This window comes from Carassius gibelio, chromosome B19 (genome assembly GCF_023724105.1).
Source record: "Carassius gibelio isolate Cgi1373 ecotype wild population from Czech Republic chromosome B19, carGib1.2-hapl.c, whole genome shotgun sequence".
Lineage (NCBI taxonomy): Eukaryota > Metazoa > Chordata > Actinopteri > Cypriniformes > Cyprinidae > Carassius > Carassius gibelio.
The window spans coordinates 14,488,538-14,508,663 of record NC_068414.1 but is presented as its reverse complement, the minus strand read 5'-3'; the positions used below and the strand labels follow the sequence as shown (position 1 = coordinate 14,508,663).

Sequence of the window (20,126 nt, the reverse complement as noted above, 5' to 3'; positions counted from 1 at the left end):
GGTGTCAAATAATTGATGGAAATTATGTTAATTATACAATATAATACAAATTTAACATACAATAAGAGTTTAACACAGATTTTTAATGTTAGGCTTTTTGCATTTTAAGTACACAAGCACTCAAAATGACACACATAAATGATTTTGTCATGATCCGTGCTAGAAGTAGGCTGATGTATCTTGTACACAGTATTAGTCATTTTGTGCAGTGCTTTTTTACAGTATAAAGCAGGGACATATTGTTAGCTTCTCAACATTAGCTCTGGTTGAAATTAAAATACATTTATATAATATTAAAATATGTATATGTATTTAATCAATTATGTTCTGAAAACAAGGGGTGTACTAGCACGAGCACTGGGAATGGTGTTCAAGGAAAAAAATAAAATTTACTGAAAATTTCAGTCAAGTCAAGATGTAGATGAGTTTTCTTCATCTGAACAGATTTGGAGAAATGTAGCATTGCATCACTTGCTCACCAGTGGATCCTTTTTGCAGTGAATGGGTGCCGTCAGAATGAGAGTCCTAACATCTGATAAAAACATCACAATAATTCACAAGTAATTCACACCACTCCCGTCCATTAGTTAAAATCTTGTGAAGAGAAAAAGTTCAAACTGCTTAAGAGTACTTTACACGTAATATTGCTTTCTTCAGTGAAAAAGAAGTCTGAATCAGGAGAGATATACTGTAAGCACAAATCAAGCCCCACTTACTGTACAAGTGAAAACAATTCTAAACAAATATGTGGGTGGATTTTGATGTGAGAAAACAACAAAGAATTGGATTTTATCACCGGAAGAAGCGTTATTATAAATTATGGACTGATATTCTGCCCAGAATTGATGGTTTAAAACATTTGCTTCTAATAAACACACATCTTGATTTTCTTCACAAGATGTGGAATGGAGTGGTGTGAATAACCTCTGATTTATTGTGATGTTTTTGGACTTTCATTCTGACGGCACCCATTCACTGCACAGGATCCACAGTTGAGCAAGTGATGCATTAGAAGAAACAGAATCTGCATCTTGGATGACCTGATGGATGAGTACATTTTCAGCAAATTCTCATTTTGGGGTGAACTATACCTTTAGCCGAAATCACAATTAACAGAAATATATTCTATGGAAGGAATATCAAAAAATAAAGAAATCTGTAAAACATTCAGTGCGACTAGGGAAGATTTTGGTACTTTGAATATACATGTCATTTTCTAGAAAATGGAGCAGCACTAGTCTAGTAAACAATATTTAAAATAGTGTTGACCCAAAGGACAAATCTGATCTAAAGTCAGTGTACAGTAGCAGGAATCCTTACTCTTCTCATAAAGCCCCTGTACGACAATGAACATGTATCTGCATTGTGCATGATTGCAAAGTCGTGAATCTGCTGGAGGAAGGCCTGTGCTCCATTGTGAGGGGATGTTATGTCTCTACACAAACGTTTTGACAAAGGTCTTCCGTCTCAAAGCGGTTCCTGTTCCCTTGGCAGCCACCATACCAGAACTGAGCGCATGCGTTGGCCTCCGGATCGTAGTACCACATCACCCTGTACTCCCGACACGGCCCGGGATCCAATCCCTGCCTACAGCCTGCCTCTGAAAAACAACAGCAACATCGCATTGCATTCACAATGCCTGTTAATACCAGGAGTAAACATCAGTCTGCCTATATGTGTAGTGTAAGCAAGTGTGTTTACCTTTCATGAAATCGTTAGGCTGAGGGGCCGGTGGAGGTAGAGTCCGTGGTGGTGGACTGATTTCGGAAACAGGCCGCCAGTTTATGGGCGTCTGGGGTCCCACTACTGAGATGGAGGACTGTCTCGTCTTATCTCCAATTGGGGCATCTGTCACCTTAGGAAGCTCAGTTAAAGATCCATCTACAAAGAGTGTCCAGTCGTTCTCGTCATAGTCATCTGGAGAAGAAGTGGTCTCAAACTCTGTTGGAAGTGCATTCTGTGAAAAAGAAATTTACAAATTTGCGGCGTTGGAGCAGGCAGCACATCTCATCTTGAAACAAAAGCTGGTTACACTTTAGAATAAGGTTCCATTAGTTAATGTTAGTTAATGTATTAATTAACATGAACAAACAATGAATAATACATTAATTACTGTATTTATTCATCTTCGTTAATGTTAGTTAATTAAAATACAGTTATTCATTGTTAGTTCATGGTAATTCACAATGCATTAACTAATGTTAACAAGCACAACTTTTGATTTAAATAATGCATTAGTAAATGTTGAAATTAACATGAACTAAGACTTATAAATGCTGTAGAAGGATTGTTCTTGCTTAGTTCATGTTAACGAAAGTAGTTAACTAACATTAACTAATGGATCCTTATTCTAAAATGTTACCCAAAAGCTCTTTCCAGCAAAATGAACACAATGTAAGACCAGTCTTTGGGGTAACATTACAAGTAACGCAATTTATCAGATTACTTTTCCAGTAACTTAAAAAAAATAATGCATTAAATTTAAATTTGTGAAATATCTGAGTTACTTTTTCAAATAAGCAGCACAGGTTACTTTGTTTCCCTATTTATTCACTAGCTGTTTCCATCCAAAGATGCTAATTTAGCTTTTGCGCAAAACTGGAATATCGCATAAAACATTTGGGAATAAAGCACCGTTCCCATCCAACGACTTAAAGAGAACAAAATAATCACTTCTTCATAAACTGGCACTACATTTTACTACATATAAGAACGACAAAAACAGCATAAAGATGCTGTGAATGAAATCGGTCCGCTGGTTTGTCAAGGTATCCTGTCTCATAGCGCAAAGTCATATGACTTTTTCAATGCGCATGATGGAATTTATTTAGTAAATGTGTTTCCAACGTAGTATGCACGCAGTTTTTCTTATCGGATAAAAAGTTTATCCCACTCAGTCATTTTTAGAATTTAAGCGCATCTTCGCAATTCCATTCATTGTTTTTTTTATGCAATAATCCAAAATGCACATAAAAATAGACTGATACTTCACCCAAAAGGGTTTTTACCATTGCCAAAAATATAACCTTTGGGTTTTTGTTATTATAAAAAACAAGCAAGCCCAGCCAAGGTGACGAAAAGTAACACAAAAGTAATGTACTGCATTGCTTTCCATAAAAAGTAACTAAGTAATGCAATTAGTTGTTTTTTTTTACTACTGCGAGGGAACAAACTATTAAGTCACAGGAACAAATCCTTAATTCGTGGTCACAACATGTTTGTTTTTTTCTGCATTTCATGTGCAGGGCTCCGAACTAAGTTTATATTTGAGTTTATTTTGTGTATGAGTATACATAGAGAATTTATTTGCTATATCAGAATGTATTAGTGTCTTTACATAGAAGTAAATAAAAAAAAATGACCTCTTTGTCATCTGTGATAAAATAACTTGTGGTGGGAGCCTCAGTTCTGTCTGGAACTGGCTCAGGCTCAAATGGAGGGAATGCTTTTCCATTTCCAAAGAGCGGTCCATCGACACTCTCACAGATCTGACTCAGCAGTTTACTCTCCAGTGCTGAAAAATCACAACAAGACAGAATAAAACAAATCGAATTGAGTCAATTACACCATATTTAAAAGAAATACAGGCATACGTACTGTGCAGGCTCATGAAGTCATCAATCAAGTAGACATAATTTTCATCAGGATCAGATGCCAAAATGTTCATCTCAGTCTTAAACTCTGTATACTGGGCATCTCTGCTGTTCATGATGCCAACTACAAAGATTTCAATCCCAGCATTGTGAGCCTCTTCCGCTGCATCTTTCAGCCTCACTGAATCCCTCTTGTCGGCCAGACCGTCGGTCAGCAAGATGGCAATCTTTCTCGCGCCCGGCCGTGCTGCTCGGAAGAGCTGAGTGGCCCGAAGGATGGCGCTGCCCGTGAAGGTGCCCTCGCCCATGTACTGCATCCTGCGCACAGCAGCTTTAACACTTGCCTGGTCGGACAGCTGTTGAAGGCTGGTCACCACCACATCCACACGACTGAAGAGCACCACCCCAGCACGGGTGGCTTCATGGCTCACAGACATCCGATCGATCAGAGCGTTCACGAAATCCTTCACCAGCTCAAAGTTCTCCGGACCTACACTCTCTGAGCCGTCGATGATAAAGACCAGCTCCAGAGGACCCGTCCTGCATTTCAGACCACATCCTGAGAGAAAACACACAACAAGTAAGTGCCCCCACCTAATACCTATATATAGGTTTTTGCTTGAAAAACAGGGATGGTTATATACCACATATTTCCCGGATTATTCTGATCACCTGGTCTCTCTGTGGGATCAAGTTCAGTGTATGTTATTTATACAATAGAAGTCAGAGTTATGAAAAAAAGGTTGAATATAAATCTTTGACTCACAGATAGGCCGGGCTCTCCCTTCTCTCCTGGTTTTCCCTATAATTTAAGTTCAGTTTTATTATTAACAGAATCAGTTTTTCAGGTATAATCTACATTATCCTGAAACCTCAGGTTTGGGTAAATACTAAATTAATGCTGGCTTAAAATCTGTTGTGGTTCCATTAGTTAAGTGGTGTGGTCACATTTATTGTTGTCCGTCAAATTTCATGGGCAAAATACAGTTATTTTAGGAATCTACGTGAATTGGGATTTGAGCAATTTGAGCAATTTCCTCAGATTATCCTGATGTCCGTGTGCAATGTTGGATAGTAGATAATGCTGGAGCATATTATTGTAATGTACTGAACATCTTTCAAGTATCTCTGTATGTTACAGTGTGTTTTTATAATATAACTCTTCGACCCTGCTCCTAGAGAGCCACTGTCCTGCAAAGTTTATTTCCTCAACACACTTCCCTTTGATTTTTTTAAGCAGCTTTAAAGACCCTGATAAGCTGATTCAAGTGTGTTTGATAAGGACTGGAGGTAAACTGCAGGACAGTTGGATCTCCATGAGAAGAGTTGAATATCTCTGGTGTAAGGTTAGTGGTTTTTCATGTGCGTTTAACCCAGAAACAGTGTTGTAGTGATCAAAACTGAACTCTGTCTCGAGTCTGTTTATGAAACCATATATATATATATATATATATATATATATATATATATCAATGGTCTTGTCATGGACTCGTTTGTCTTGACTTGGATTCGAGACCAAGTCCGGTTTTGAGTACTAAAACATGCTTGCGGTTAGTGGTATGTGGTCCATTCAGACTATCTGTAGGTCTTTGTCTAGACTTGGACTCTATTCTGGTCTTAACCTTGACTTGGACTCAAACTTTGTCAACTCTGCCTGACAAATCATTCAAACATTAACTGGAACTGAATGTGAACCTAGTAACTGGATATTACCTTGGCTCCTGTTTGTCCAGGCATCCCATGTTCTCCTCCCTCTCCTTTTCTTCCACGTTCCCCTGTAAGGCCCCTGTCACCCTGAAACCATCAGATTTAGTTATTTTAGCAATGCATTTGAAAAGGAACATAGTATTAACTACACTGACATATAATACAGCTGGCCAGTGTTTGTCTCTCTCGTACCTTCTCTCCGGGCAGACCATCACCTGGAGGCCCTCTGGGGCCAGGGGGCCCTTGAAACCCACGATCTCCCTGTGATCACAAAATGGTAATTTAGAAGTCTAAGCTTCTGTGTGGTTAAGTGTTTTGCTCGTTGTCCAAGCGGATTGAGCTATAATAAGGCCTTTTGTCCTTACCTTGGGACCCTGAATTCCCTCTCCTGGAGGTCCTGGAAGACCAAGAGCACCAGGCTGGCCAACTGCACCCTATAAAAATCTCATAGTAATCAGCGATGAATATATTCTGAGCCCACGCACAATTTTTTTTTAAGGAGTGTTATTGAACCTTTGGTCCCATCAGTCCAATCCCTGGAGGTCCTGAAGGGCCGGTTGCTCCAGGTGAGCCCCGGTCTCCCTGAAATCAACAACTACATCATTTAAAGGAAAAACTAGACTAGTCTTTGCAGTCTTTCTGTAAGACAGAGTAATCATTTATTGCGAACTGAAAAATGACAGATACCTTTGGTCCAGGAATTCCTTGTCCTTCAGGTCCAACTTCCCCTTGCGGCCCAGGCAATCCTGGAAGCCCCTGAGAATATATCTTATGTATAGCTGTTACTGGTCTTGTTTTCTGTGTTGCTCTTATCAAAGGATGTGTCTGCTTTCACGCACCTGTGGTCCGGGGTAACCCTCCCCTTTCATTCCTTGTGGCCCCACTGGTCCTGAACTTCCTCTGTCACCCTGAAACATGCCAACATAGATTTGATTAGGTCATAAAGAATCATATTTAACCATGTAGTAATAGTCTTTGAAGCTATAACCTTAGGGCCTGTGGTCCCGACACCTGGCTCTCCAACTGGACCCGGGGGGCCTGCAGGTCCTGGCTCTCCCTAACAAAAAAATAAAATAAAACAGACAACCAACATAATGCTTAAGAGCATATGTACAATACATACAGTAATGTATGACATTAGGTTAGAATGCAAATAGCAAAATGCAAAAACGATATTTACATTTAGTACAAATATTACTTCTTTTTACACTTTGTGTGAATAGCGTCTATCACTGTTTAAACCTAGTGAGACATATACACACCTTTGGACCAGGTAATCCTCGACCTGGAGGTCCTCGTAAACCCATCATGCCTAAACTTCCTGGTTCTCCCTAGGCATGAAAGAAATCTTTTATTACCAGTTTTTAAAATATGTTTCTGGAGTATATAAGAAAACATGGATGGTGAGAGATTTTTGAGTTTCAGTGTATTTTATGAGTTTATGGTTTTTATGTGTGAATATTCTCACAACCCAGCATGACTGTTAAAGGACTGATTATGAGCAGCCATAAAAGTGTACATCCAAACCCTAAAGATCTTTTATGAACTCTTTAAAAGTCATCTGACATCCAAACCTCTAAACACAACGACATGGACATTAACCTTCACATTCCCAATGCAAAATCAGTATGTTTTTAAGCTCTGTCACTGTCCCACCCACCTTGGCCCCCGGGGGTCCTGCTGCTCCTGCACTTCCTGGGAGACCCCGAGGTCCTCTGTCCCCTCGGTTCCCCTTGTGGAGAGATTCACAAACAAAATTTACAGCGACATTTTCCACTTTAGTACATTCTGATGGGACAGTATTTGAGGATTGTTCAGCTTTTTAGCTGTAAATAACATGATATGTTACTAATACTAATTTATTTTGAGACGAAAGCACATCATGAATACAGTCCAGATTACATTTTACCCCAAAATCAAAATGCAAAAATAAGATATCATATTCCTTCATAGAGAAAATGTCTCAGAAGTCTAAAAGTGAAATGTTATTAGGGACTTTAAGAACTTTAAAAGGACTAGAAGGATTTTTATTCTCATTTCTCATTGAAAATGTAAAACAATATTTAAAAAATCACTACAATATTACATTTTTACAAAGATTCTGCATTGTTACTAAAGTCTTCAGTTAATGTAAAGCTTGCATTTAATGGCAGGAAATATATGACCCTGGACCACAAAACCATTCATCAGTGTCAATTTTTCAAAGCTTTCCACTGATGTATGGTTTAATTAGATTGGCCAATATTTGTAAAAAATACAACTATTTGAAAATCTGGAATCTGAGGGAGCAAAAAATAAATAAATAAAAAAAATACTGAGAAAATGGCCTTTGAAGTTGTCCAAATAAATTCTTAGCAATGCATATTACTAATCAAAAACAAAGTTTTTTATATATTTAAGGTAGGGGATTCACAAAATATTTTCATGGAACATGATCGTTAGTTAATATCCTAATGATTTTTGGCATAAACGTAAAATCAATAATTTTGACCCATACAATGTTTTTTTGGCTATTGCTAAAAATATATCCCAACGACTTAAGACTTCTTTTGTGGTCCAGGGTCACATATATTACTCCCACTGTTACCCAAACTAAGAATATTAGTTTCTGGAAATGGCCATTTACAAGCGTGACTCAATGTTAATAAATGTATGCTGTCAATCACTGTTTGACATTTACATATCAGTAACTTTTTATCATATTAGTCACTTGATCTATGCATGTAGTAACAAAAATAAGAAATAAAAAACCGTAGAGCATCATTGTACCTTCTCACCAGGAATACCTCTCCCGGCTGAGCCCTCTGGACCTCGAGCACCAGGTACACCCACCTCACCCTAACATATGAACAGAATATAGAAACGCCAGGTGAGTAACTATGTTTGCACTCATAAAACAGATAAGAAAGAATTATAGTTCTTAGACACACCTTAAAACAGCATATGACTTCATATGACATTCATTCATTTTTAAAAGCCAAACCACTGGTTACATTTTTTATTAAATCTTTGACCCAGGACATTGTGTTCTACCTTTGGACCCACAGATCCGTCTTCACCTGGGATACCAGGAATACCAGGTGATCCGTCTGGGCCTGGTTCTCCCTAAAGTCATAAAACCAATATATATCGCCGGTGTTTACTCAAATGAAAATATAGAAACAGATCATATTTTATTTAGAATGTAAGGACATTGAAATTGTACATACTTTTGGTCCTGGTTCTCCCATTCCTCTCTCACCTTGTGGTCCAGGTTCTCCTGGAAAGCCCTGATCACCCTGCAATCAAATGTGTATATATTGTATATTTACAAAATTAAATTTTCATAATTAAAAATTTCAAAAGTTTCCATTTGATTAAAAATGTAGCACTTTTGTTACATGCTTTTGTCAATGTTGTTTGTTTAGCTTAATTTTTTTTTTAATTCAGCTTTATTTTTAGTCATTTTAGAACTTCAGCTCATTCATTTCTGTTAGGTGCCAAGGCAACATTTCACATTTTTGTAAAAATACAAAAAAATCACTTTAATCACCAAAATGTTTCTTTTTGAGTGAACATCACTTAAATGTGGTTTACTTATGATAATATGGATTGAAAGTACTTCTTAAGAATACTCTCTAAAGATACATCTTTGCACACACACACACACACTCTGTACCTTAGTGCCAGCCATACCCACTCCAGCGGGGCCTCTTGGGCCAGGTGGTCCTATGGGTCCCGGGTCTCCCTGCAGTGAGAAACACTATATCAAAAAGTGCCACACTATGATTTCTTAAAGAAATAATGTAGGATGCAGCCTATGGATACATAAAAACTTCTCTTTGCCTTTTCACCCTGGAGCCCAGCCCCTGGAAACCCCATCAGTCCAGGCAAACCCGGTTCCCCTGTGTTACCCTGCAGAAGAAAGGAACAACTAGTGTCTTATTACACTCCACAACAACATGTTTCTTGTTAAACTGAGATTATACTATACCTTATCACCCTTGATGCTAATCCCAGGAGGTCCACGTCCACCTTTAGGACCCTCAAATCCCCTTTCACCCTGAAACGTGGTGAACAACAGTCCATCAGTACATGATCAACTCATAGAGCTCTAGCAGTCGCATCAGTGCTAATGAGCAGACTCTTGTAAAAGACAGATTATTACACTTAAACGTGAACTGAATGTAATATTTTCAGACACTAAATTGCATGTAAACGTTGTTGTTAACTCGTGCCTTCGATCCTGGTAAACCCTCTCCGGGAAACCCTTGGTTGCCTTGAACTCCTGGAGGTCCTGGTGGGCCCTAATAAACAGATACTAAATATAAGTGTGTTATATATACATATACAATGTCTGATAGTTTCCTGTTACATGTCTGAGGATGTGTATCTCCCTGTAAAGGTTACTGACGGATCACTTACAGCCAGTCCTGGCTCGCCGATACCAACTGGCCCAGTCGGCCCAGGTCTGCCTTGGCCACCTTTTTCCCCCTTTTAAAACACAAAGAGGATGTCAAAATATGATTCCATTGTAAGTTTAGGATTTGATGAGATGTTTTTAAGTGTTCAAGTCTATTAAATTGATTAAAATAGAGTAAAAAAATAATATTGTGAGAAATTATTATTATTCTACTGTAATATATTTTAAAATGTAATGTATTCCTGTGATCAAAGCTGAATTCTCAGCATCATTACTCCAGTCTTCAGTGATCCTTCAGAAATCATAAGAGTATCTTGTCTTTCGATTACCTTTGCACCAGGAAACCCAACCCCTGGGTCCCCCGGAGGGCCGTTGGGTCCGCTAGGTCCTCGCTCACCCTGTAATAGATGTCTCTGTCATTCCATGTCCTATAATTTTCATGTTTATCATTAATAATATGGTATCACTTCCTAATGGTGAGAGGCAGCCTTACTTTCGGTCCGCTGGGACCCTCAGGGCCAGAGTCTCCAGGGTGTCCACTCAGTCCCTGCAACACACAGGCATTCAAGCATTGGCCTATATTATATAATTCACTTAAAAATAATAACACTTGATCTATGAGTCCACTGTACTGACAGAGTGTGTGTTTTGATCTGTTAAAGGACTTTTACCATTCATTACAAACTCATTCTTAATGATAGCATTTGTGACATGCTTTCTAGAAATAAAGTATTAGTGATAGAGGGGCTGTCTATTACAGACACATCTTGATCTAGATTCCTGTTCTATGTTTAGTAATTAACTTCGCTTAGAAAATACAACTCATAGAACTCAAATCTTAAATTAAGTTAAACTACTTATTGGGATTAGGGTTAGGGTCATAGATCAGTCGTCCGATCTTTACTAAATTTTGCACGTATCAGCAGGGCATGGTGCAAGTTCAAAAGGATTTCGATTTGTCTAAATGTTATTCAATGAAAAGATGTTTAATGGTCTGCCATTGCTAATTTTTCATGAACCGAGCTATCCACTGAACACATGATACACTTAGACTACAGCATTCAGATCAACATCACCTATATGTGGGGCATATGAAAATCCTTAATAATGCTGTAGTGAACTGTCGATTTGATAACATAATATGGCTCGGCTAAAGCCAATCAGATTTTAACAGGTAATAACTTCAAATCTGCAAAGATGGCTTTTAAAATACTGCATTTTTGTATATTGTGTAAAAATGTGTATAAGATGCTGTTCTTTATGGAAGCCTGTTTCTGTCACTGAATTTAAAAAAGAAGATTTGCTACTTTTTATCTCACAATTCTGACATTTGTCTTGCAATTGTGAGTTTTTGCGAGTTCACTTCTGACGTTTTTTTTTTCATAGAATTGCAAGTTGTAAAGACGAATTATGAACAACAATTATGAACAACCATGTCAAAGTTGCAAGATATGAATTCTGACTTTTTTCGATCAAAATTGCATAATATAAACTTGCAAATGCAAGTAATAAAATCAAAATTGTTAGTTATTAACTTGCAATAGCAAGTTTCAAAGACCAATTCGGAGGAGAAAAAGTGAACAATTCTAACATTTTATATCTACCAATTTAGACGTTACAACACAACTGTGAATTTATATCATGCAATTTTGAATTTATGTCGGAATTCTTAGAAAATAATTCAAAATGAGAACTGAACTGGCATAAACTCACAATAGTGAGATAAAAAGTCAGAGTTGGTGGATAAAGAGTCGCAGTTACCTTCTTCTTTATTCAGTGGTGGAAACAGGCTTCCATAATTGTAAGCAAATTATTGTATTGAGGTCAATTGTTTAGCACATTTAATATTTTTTTTAGGTCTGGCCTATTTGGATTAATGATATAATTTGTGAGCAAATTCGAAACTTAAATCAATTTAATTTAATTATAATTTATGCATTTAGCAGACGCTTTTATCCAAAGCAACTTACAGTCTTACTTACAGACTTATTTCTGATGCTTAGACAGCACACAGCAAATTGTAAATTATCAGACATTTCAACTCACAGATGGAGGCTGTAATATTCAATTCAATTCAATTCAATTCTATTCAATATTACTAGTGTTGTCCAAAAGAGGTGCCACGGGATAAGTTATCATATCAGGATAAATCATTGTATTTAAAAAAAAAAATTCACAAGTTTGAATAACCGAATAACTTAATATGTAGTAAACAAATGCATATAAATTCATATCTCTGTTGTGCATTTTCAGAATTGCGTGTATTTCTGGTAGACTATTCAATTAAACCGTATAAACTGTTTAATGCAGACCTTGACCCAAATTGGTCAGCTTGTTTCCAGAAATTGTAGCTGCCGGACAAGGATAATAAAGCTAGCCGTGCCATCACTTATGGTGTGTTTTGGTTGGACACATGACAGCCAGACAGATTCCCCGTCACCAGAGAATAGACTGTGTGGGAAACTGAAGCTCTCTGAATCTGAATCTGCTGCTGTCATCACACCGAAAGCACAGGGACAGAGACTGAAGGAGGAGGGCAGGAGATAGTAACCCCTGTCCCTATACTAATCCAGAGGAACAAAGACAGCCGTCAGAGAGGAACAAAGGCCTGTAGGCCTGGATTCACTGCTGTAGCTATGTAACATTAGTGGAAGAACAGCACTTCATTCCTCCATCACATTCCATCAGTGCAGAGACCGGAGAGATCGTCCGACTGTGTGAGTCTGATCGAGCATGACCTTATTCTGCATCCCTATTCCTACCCCAAACCAAAACATAACTATCTGATTAACTATTAATAAGCAGATCATTAGGGGTTTATAGAGGCAAGAGTCAAAGTTAATGGTTTATTAATAGTGAAAATTAGACCTTAAGATATAGTGGGACCGAAAAAATACTTGATTAAATTTGGCATTAAGAATTTTCAACTCAAATACTTATTACTGTAATGCAAAATTATCAATATTGAAACTAATAATAATAATAACCTGTGTGAATTCAATAATAAAATAAAACAGATATATCATATTATGTCATATTCCAGTCCAGTCGATTTTTTAAAATGTTTTTGAAAGGTTTGTTATGTTCACCAAGGCTGCATTTCAAAATAGAGTAAAACATTAGATATAAAATATTAGAACCTAATATTGTGAAATATTATCACAATTTAAAATAACTGTAATACAATTTTACATTTATGTTCTTATATTAAATTGTAAAAAAAATAGAATATATTTATTATATAATAATATATTAAATGTAAAAATCAGAATTTTTGGCAGCCATTACTTCAAACTTTTTAATTTATTTTGATTTTAAACCATTAATATTATAATATTCAAATCATGTTTTTTTTTTTTTTTTTTTTTTACAGTACTACGAATAACTGTCACCAAAATAATGCCACAATGCCACAAATCATAATGGTAAATCAAGGTAAATTCATGCATATATGACAAACTTGATAAAGGCAACCTGATCTCCTCGGGGTCCACGTGGTCCTGGAGGTCCATCCGAACCCTGTGGGAATGAAAGACAGACTCATCATGATACACCGTGGGTCACATACACACCACAGATCCAGAGAACCATCTCATAAAACCTACTTGATCTCCTTTTATCCCCGGGGTGCCACATTCTCCTTTCCCGCCCTACAGAACGGAGAGAGAGTGACAGTAAATGTCATTGTCCTGCTGTCTGATATCATCTGTTCACTTCACCATCAGGCTGATGTTTTAAAAGCATGCCAGCTTCATGTGAATTCATTAAGTCAAATATACTTGCCTTTTCTCCTTTTGATCCTGGTCTTCCCTGCAATAAAAGAAGCAAGAACTTGATCAGTCAGAGACCCAGCAATGAACATACAAGTAAAAAGTATATTCATAACTTTTTTAGAGTAATATATCAGGATATAATACCCTTAGACCCTCTAATCCTGGACGTCCATTTAAGCCTGCCTCTCCCTATGGAGAAACAGAGGAAATCAGATCTGAAAACACCACAACTTGCCAAAAATAAGACAGAATTAGTGCACTAAAAACTTACTTTAGATCCTTTAACACCAGGTGGCCCATCGAATCCTGGATCGCCTGGTTTACCCTAATATTTACGCGAAATTACAGCAGACATGATTGTTAAAGAATATGGTTAGATAAACGTTTCTTTGTGCAACTGAATGATATTGATTGACAAGAGCAGGCCTTTCCCAGTCGGTTCAGTAAGAGTCGGTGGATTTGATTTGTGTTGATACGAGATGTTTTGTTTCGTTCATCTCTGCATAATCCGCTGGTGTTGACCTTTAACCTTCCGTGAAGCACCTGCTACACTTTCAGTGTGGGAAACACTTGCTAGTCTTTCATGTGCCGCCCTGAATCCACCTGCTATGTGCTGGCCTTAAACCAGAGCTTTCAGAGCGACAGAGTTAACCGCTTCATCAAACACAGCTCAGAGAAAGGATTAACACTTCTTCCTCAAACAGTTTGAACTCTGTTTGTTTCGTCTACATCACAGGCCTGATGTCTATATTCTGAAACACCATTCAGAGGATTCAGATTACCTTTTACAGATACAGCTAAGAAATTATGCCAGGTGCAATGCTGTTTTTTAGTTTCATACATATTTTTGTTAGTTTTAATTTTTAACATTTATTTCAGTTTAAGTGTTTTTTTATTTTAGCACATCAAAGTTAAACTAACTCAAAAAAAAAAAAAAGAAATAAAATAAGTATGCATCTGAACTAAATATATATATATATAGATATATATAGATATATATACTGTCTTTTATGTTCATCAAGGTTGTATTTATTTGATCAAAAATACTGAAATTAGTGTAATATTTTTATATATTTTTAATACTATATATTTTCAATTTCTAATACTGGTTTCCTATTTTAATATATTTAAAATATATATTATTTCTGTGTCGCAGCGCTGAATTTTCAGCATCATTCCTCCAGTCTTCAGCGTCACATGATCCTTCAGAAATCAGTATAATATGATGATTTATTATCAGTTGAAAATGTTGTGCTGCTTAATATTTTTTTGATCTTGTGATAATTGTTTCTTTGATTCTATGATAAATAAAAAGTCAAAAAGAACAGCATTTGTTTTAAATAGAAACCGTTTCTAACAATATAAGTCTTTCATATGACATTATCCATTTAACACATCCTTGCTGAATTAAAGTATTAAAATTAAGAACAAATATACAGCTCCCAAACTTATGAATAATGGTGTATATTGTAACACAAAATAAAAAATTTCCTTTATCACGGAATGCTGGAACAAGTATATGTCCCAAAACATATTAAGCAGCACAACTGTATCCAACACTGATTATAAATCAGCATATTATAATGATTTCTGAAGGGCCAAATGACGCTGAAGACTGGAGTAAATACTGAAATAGATACTGAAAATTCAGCATTGCTTCACAGGAATAGATTATATTTTCAAGTATACTGAAACAGAAAACTCTTATTTTAATTACCAATATTTAATATTTCACAAAAAAAAAAATTCTGTATTTTTGATCCAATAGATACAGCCTTGATGAGCATTGGAAACTTCTTGGTCATGTTGATGCTTTTGTAATTATGAATATCTATAGAAATTGCATAGTTTTATTAATCTGCAGACATAGCTGGATGTGATATGATGGGAACTGACTGTGGAAATATTCACAGTGTTGATGTAAACTCACTGGATTTCCAGGAAGACCTCTCTCTCCTTTGTCACACTGACAGGATTTGGGTTGTGGACACTGTTACAGAGAGAGAAAAAATCCCTTAGAGATGAATGATATGCCATCACTGTATTATGTGGCACCGCAGGATATATTTTTATTTTGTACTAAAACTATTTCAACTCAAATAAATATTCTCAGTGCAATATTGTATGATCAGTACAGTCAGTCGACCTTTATCAGAAAATGACTGATAAAACCATATTTATTTTGAAAAACAAACTTATACACTTTCAAATGTTTTTATGAAGCAACTATACTTACAAATGTGTTCGCAAATTCACTCTGTAAAAGAGAAAAGAGAGCATTGTAGACTGAACTGAACAAATTTGTAAACCATTAACAGATACATACATATTTTGAGGGGACTGTGATGTTTTTCATATGTGATGATAACTATGTATTAAAATTACTTTTTACGACCATAGTTTTTTAATCACATAGATTACATAGATTATGTGCATGAAATGGTGTATTACAGCTCCCCCGGTGTTTAGATAAATTTTTATTCAATGTATATTTTTGCACTTTACCACCCCTTTTGAGCTTTAGGTACCCATCCATCGTCCATCTTCCACGTCTTCTAGGTGAAACCGGCCCTGTCCCTAAACACTCACCAGTTCCCTGAAGAGCTTGTCGTCCAGCTGTGGGTCAGTGAGGCTGAACAGGTGCTGCTGAGGTGGTGCGCTGGCGATCGACCTCAGTATACCATTGTCCTGCTCGTCTCGTGTGGATCCCGACAGCCCAATGACAAACATACGGATGTTTTGGTTCTTGGCATCTGCGGCTGCACTCACAGCACTGGGGCTGCGCGGGTGGTCCACCCCATTTGTCAACATAAGCACTGCTCTTAGGCTGCTGGTCGACGTCTGCTGGGTGAAGAGCCGAGTGGCATTTGAGATGGCGTAAGCTGAGTAAGTGCCATGACCGATGTAAGTCATGACATCCACTCGGCTGTGGAACACGTCGATGTCCTGCCAGTCACGGAAGTTGTGCTCCACTGAGACAGTGCTGCTGTACTGCAGGAGGGCGAGTCTCACCCGCATACGCCAGCCGGACACCTGGAGCTGCATCAGCCTGGTGCTGAAGCGCAGGACAAACTCCCTCTGCCTCTCAAACTGAAGCATTTTGGCATTCTCTGAACCGTCCACTAAAAACGCCAACTCCACTGGACAGAACAGAGCTGCAGGAAAATAAATTAAACTATTACAGATTAGAGAAGACAGGCAGACAGGCATAAAGACGAGAAAGACAGAGAGACAGAAGAGTAAGATGGACAGATGGTAGAAAGACAGACAGACAGAAGAGAAGGATGGACGTGTAGACAGATAAAAAGACAAGAAACAAGACAGACATAAAGACCACTAAAAAGACAGACAGATAGACAGAAGAGAAAAATGGACAGGTAGACAGAAGACAAAAACAGACGGACAGACAAGTAGAAAGACATTCAGACAGAGACAGACAGAAGAGAAAATGGACAGACAGATAGAAAGAGATTCAAACAGAGATAGACAGACTAAATAGAAAGATGAACAGGTAGACAGAAGACAAAAAGAGACGGACAGACAGGTAGAAAGACATTCAGACAGAGATAGACAGACTAAAGAGAAAGACAGATAGAAAGACATTCAGACAGAGATAGACAGACTAAAGAGAAAGAAGGAGAGAGAGATAGAAAGACATTCAGACAGAGATAGACAGACTAAAGAGAAAGACAGACAGAAAGACATTCAGACAGAGATAGACAGACTAAAGAGAAAGAAGGAGAGAGAGATAGAAAGACATTCAGACAGAGATAGACAGACTAAAGAGAAAGACAGACAGATAGAAAGAAAGACATTCAGACAGAGATATACAGACTAAAGAGAAAGACGGAGAGACAGATAGAAAGACATTCAGACAGAGATAGACAGACTAAAGAGAAAGACAGACAGATAGAAAGACATTCAGACAGAGATAGACAGACTAAAGAGAAAGAAGGAGAGACAGATAGAAAGACATTCAGACAGAGATAGACAGACTAAAGAGAAAGACGGAGAGACAGATAGAAAGACATTCAGCCAGAGATAGACAGACTAAAGAGAAAGACGGAGAGACAGATAGAAAGACATTCAGACAGAGATAGACAGAATAAAGAGAAAGACGAAGAGACAGATAGAAAGACATTCAGCCAGAGATAGACAGACTAAAGAGAAAGACGGAGAGACAGATAGAAAGACATTCAGACAGAGATAGACTAAAGAGAAAGATGGAGAGACAGATAGAAAGACATTCAGACAGAGATAGACAGACTAAAGAGAAAGACGGAGAGACAGATAGAAAGACATTCAGACAGAGATAGACTAAAGAGAAAGACGGAGAGACAGAAAGACATTCAGACAGAGATAGACAGACTAAAGAGAAAGATGGAGAGACAGATAGAAAGACATTCAGACAGAGATAGACAGACTAAAGAGAAAGACGGAGAGACAGATAGAAAGACATTCAGACAGAGATAGACTAAAGAGAAAGACGGAGAGACAGAAAGACATTCAGACAGAGACAGACAGACAGAAGAGAAAGATGGACAGACATATAGAAAGACATTCAGACAGAGATAGACAGACTAAAGAGAAAGACAGACAGATAGAAAGAAAGACATTCAGACAGAGATATACAGACTAAAGAGAAAGACGGAGAGACAGATAGAAAGACATTCAGACAGAGATAGACAGACTAAAGAGAAAGACAGACAGATAGAAAGACATTCAGACAGAGATAGACAGACTAAAGAGAAAGAAGGAGAGACAGATAGAAAGACATTCAGACAGAGATAGACAGACTAAAGAGAAAGACGGAGAGACAGATAGAAAGACATTCAGCCAGAGATAGACAGACTAAAGAGAAAGACGGAGAGACAGATAGAAAGACATTCAGACAGAGATAGACAGAATAAAGAGAAAGACGAAGAGACAGATAGAAAGACATTCAGCCAGAGATAGACAGACTAAAGAGAAAGACGGAGAGACAGATAGAAAGACATTCAGACAGAGATAGACTAAAGAGAAAGATGGAGAGACAGATAGAAAGACATTCAGACAGAGATAGACAGACTAAAGAGAAAGACGGAGAGACAGATAGAAAGACATTCAGACAGAGATAGACTAAAGAGAAAGACGGAGAGACAGAAAGACATTCAGACAGAGATAGACAGACTAAAGAGAAAGATGGAGAGACAGATAGAAAGACATTCAGACAGAGATAGACAGACTAAAGAGAAAGACGGAGAGACAGATAGAAAGACATTCAGACAGAGATAGACTAAAGAGAAAGACGGAGAGACAGAAAGACATTCAGACAGAGACAGACAGACAGAAGAGAAAGATGGACAGACAGATAGAAAGACATTCAGACAGAGATAGACAGACTAAAGAGAAAGACAGACAGATAGAAAGACATTCAGCCAGAGATAGACAGACTAAAGAGAAAGATGAACAGGTAGACAGAAGACAAAAACAGACAGACAGACAGGTAGAAAGACAGAAGAGAAAAGAGGAAAGAAAGAAAGTATAAATATTTCTAATTATTTTACAGATCTGTTTTTGTTTTATGTATTATATATATATATTTTTTATTCCTTATACTTGTAATGTACAATGCTTTGGCAATGCTGTGCAAGTCATGCCAATAAAGCTCATTTGAATTTAACATTTGACAGAAGAGAAATTTAGACAGACAGACAGAAGAAAAAGGTAGACCAGTAGAAAGATGGACAGGCAGAAGTGAAAGATGGACAGACAGATGTTAGGAAGACAGACAAACAGAAGAGAAAGACCGGCCTTTAGAAGGACGAACAGACAGACAGGTTAAAAGGTAGAAAATGAACAGACAGACAAACAAACAAACAAAAAAATAGTGTTTCTTACTTTTGACTTCATTCTGCATGACAGTGTTGTCTGGCTTCTGTCTGTTTTTTCTTCTGTTCTGGTTTCTAGCACTAGAGGACAGTATCAGCAGCAGGACACACAGCATCACACCACACTGCATCCTTCCTGCTTATTCTCCCGCTCTACAAAACTGATCAGATATCTGTTTTAGTGTTTAATACATCACTGGAAAAATCTCCCTAAGATAGTGTATTTATCGTTTGACATCACATCATGACTATAATAAAATCCGCTAGCCTGTCTTATAGTAGATGGACAAACAATGCAAATGCTAAATACACTTTCATTAAAGCAGTTAGCCAAGTGTGGCTATTTTCTCTAAAATAACAAATGTTAGGCTATGAAAACTTTTTATCCATGGTAATATCTCTGTAATGCATGGCCCCGAATAGTTTTTTTTTTAATAATCAATGTTTCCAAGCCAACTCCAGTCCAGTTCATATTTATAAGTAGATAATAGTTTATTTCAGTGATTAATAGTTTTTTTTTTTTTTTGCAATCCACCTTGACTTTAGAAATGCTTAGGGGTCAGAAAGGGCGTATCCTATGAACTCTCCTGAGGCTGTCATGCACGTGGCCTGTCCATTTCAGCCCTGAAGCTGCTACAAAATCACTTCAGCTGGTAATATTTACATTTTATTTCATAATGATGTTATCCTTCTTTTTACACCTGAACGCATATTTTATCCATGTTTTTTTAAAGTCAAGTTCAACTCCTTCTGTCCTATAACAGATATTAATAAAAAATAA

The 20,126-nt window shown here is 37.3% G+C and overlaps 1 protein-coding gene and 1 long non-coding RNA gene across 2 annotated transcripts; one reads left to right on the top strand and one right to left on the bottom strand.

Moving 5' to 3' along the window:
* Positions 1-18: 18 nt before the first annotated feature.
* LOC127979517 (collagen alpha-1(XXVIII) chain) lies at positions 19-19,488 on the bottom strand. Its single transcript, XM_052585033.1, has 34 exons — positions 19,356-19,488; positions 16,065-16,630; positions 15,712-15,732; positions 15,406-15,465; positions 13,747-13,800; positions 13,620-13,664; positions 13,486-13,512; positions 13,308-13,352; positions 13,177-13,221; positions 10,196-10,249; positions 10,032-10,100; positions 9,705-9,773; positions 9,518-9,586; positions 9,274-9,342; positions 9,126-9,194; positions 8,959-9,027; positions 8,510-8,578; positions 8,334-8,405; positions 8,070-8,138; positions 6,961-7,032; positions 6,563-6,631; positions 6,289-6,357; positions 6,140-6,208; positions 5,988-6,056; positions 5,814-5,882; positions 5,666-5,734; positions 5,493-5,561; positions 5,307-5,387; positions 4,360-4,395; positions 4,238-4,274; positions 3,598-4,152; positions 3,363-3,514; positions 1,702-1,957; positions 19-1,600 (listed from the first exon to the last, which is right to left on the bottom strand). The coding sequence occupies exons 1-34, from the start codon at positions 19,474-19,476 to the stop codon at positions 1,428-1,430; spliced, it is 3,507 nt and encodes a 1,168-aa protein (XP_052440993.1). The 5' UTR covers positions 19,477-19,488; the 3' UTR covers positions 19-1,427.
* LOC127979518 (uncharacterized) lies at positions 4,028-8,945 on the top strand. The gene is made up of 3 exons (XR_008158802.1): positions 4,028-4,173; positions 8,081-8,169; positions 8,348-8,945. It is a non-coding gene; the product is annotated as an uncharacterized LOC127979518 (long non-coding RNA).
* Positions 19,489-20,126: the final 638 nt, after the last annotated feature.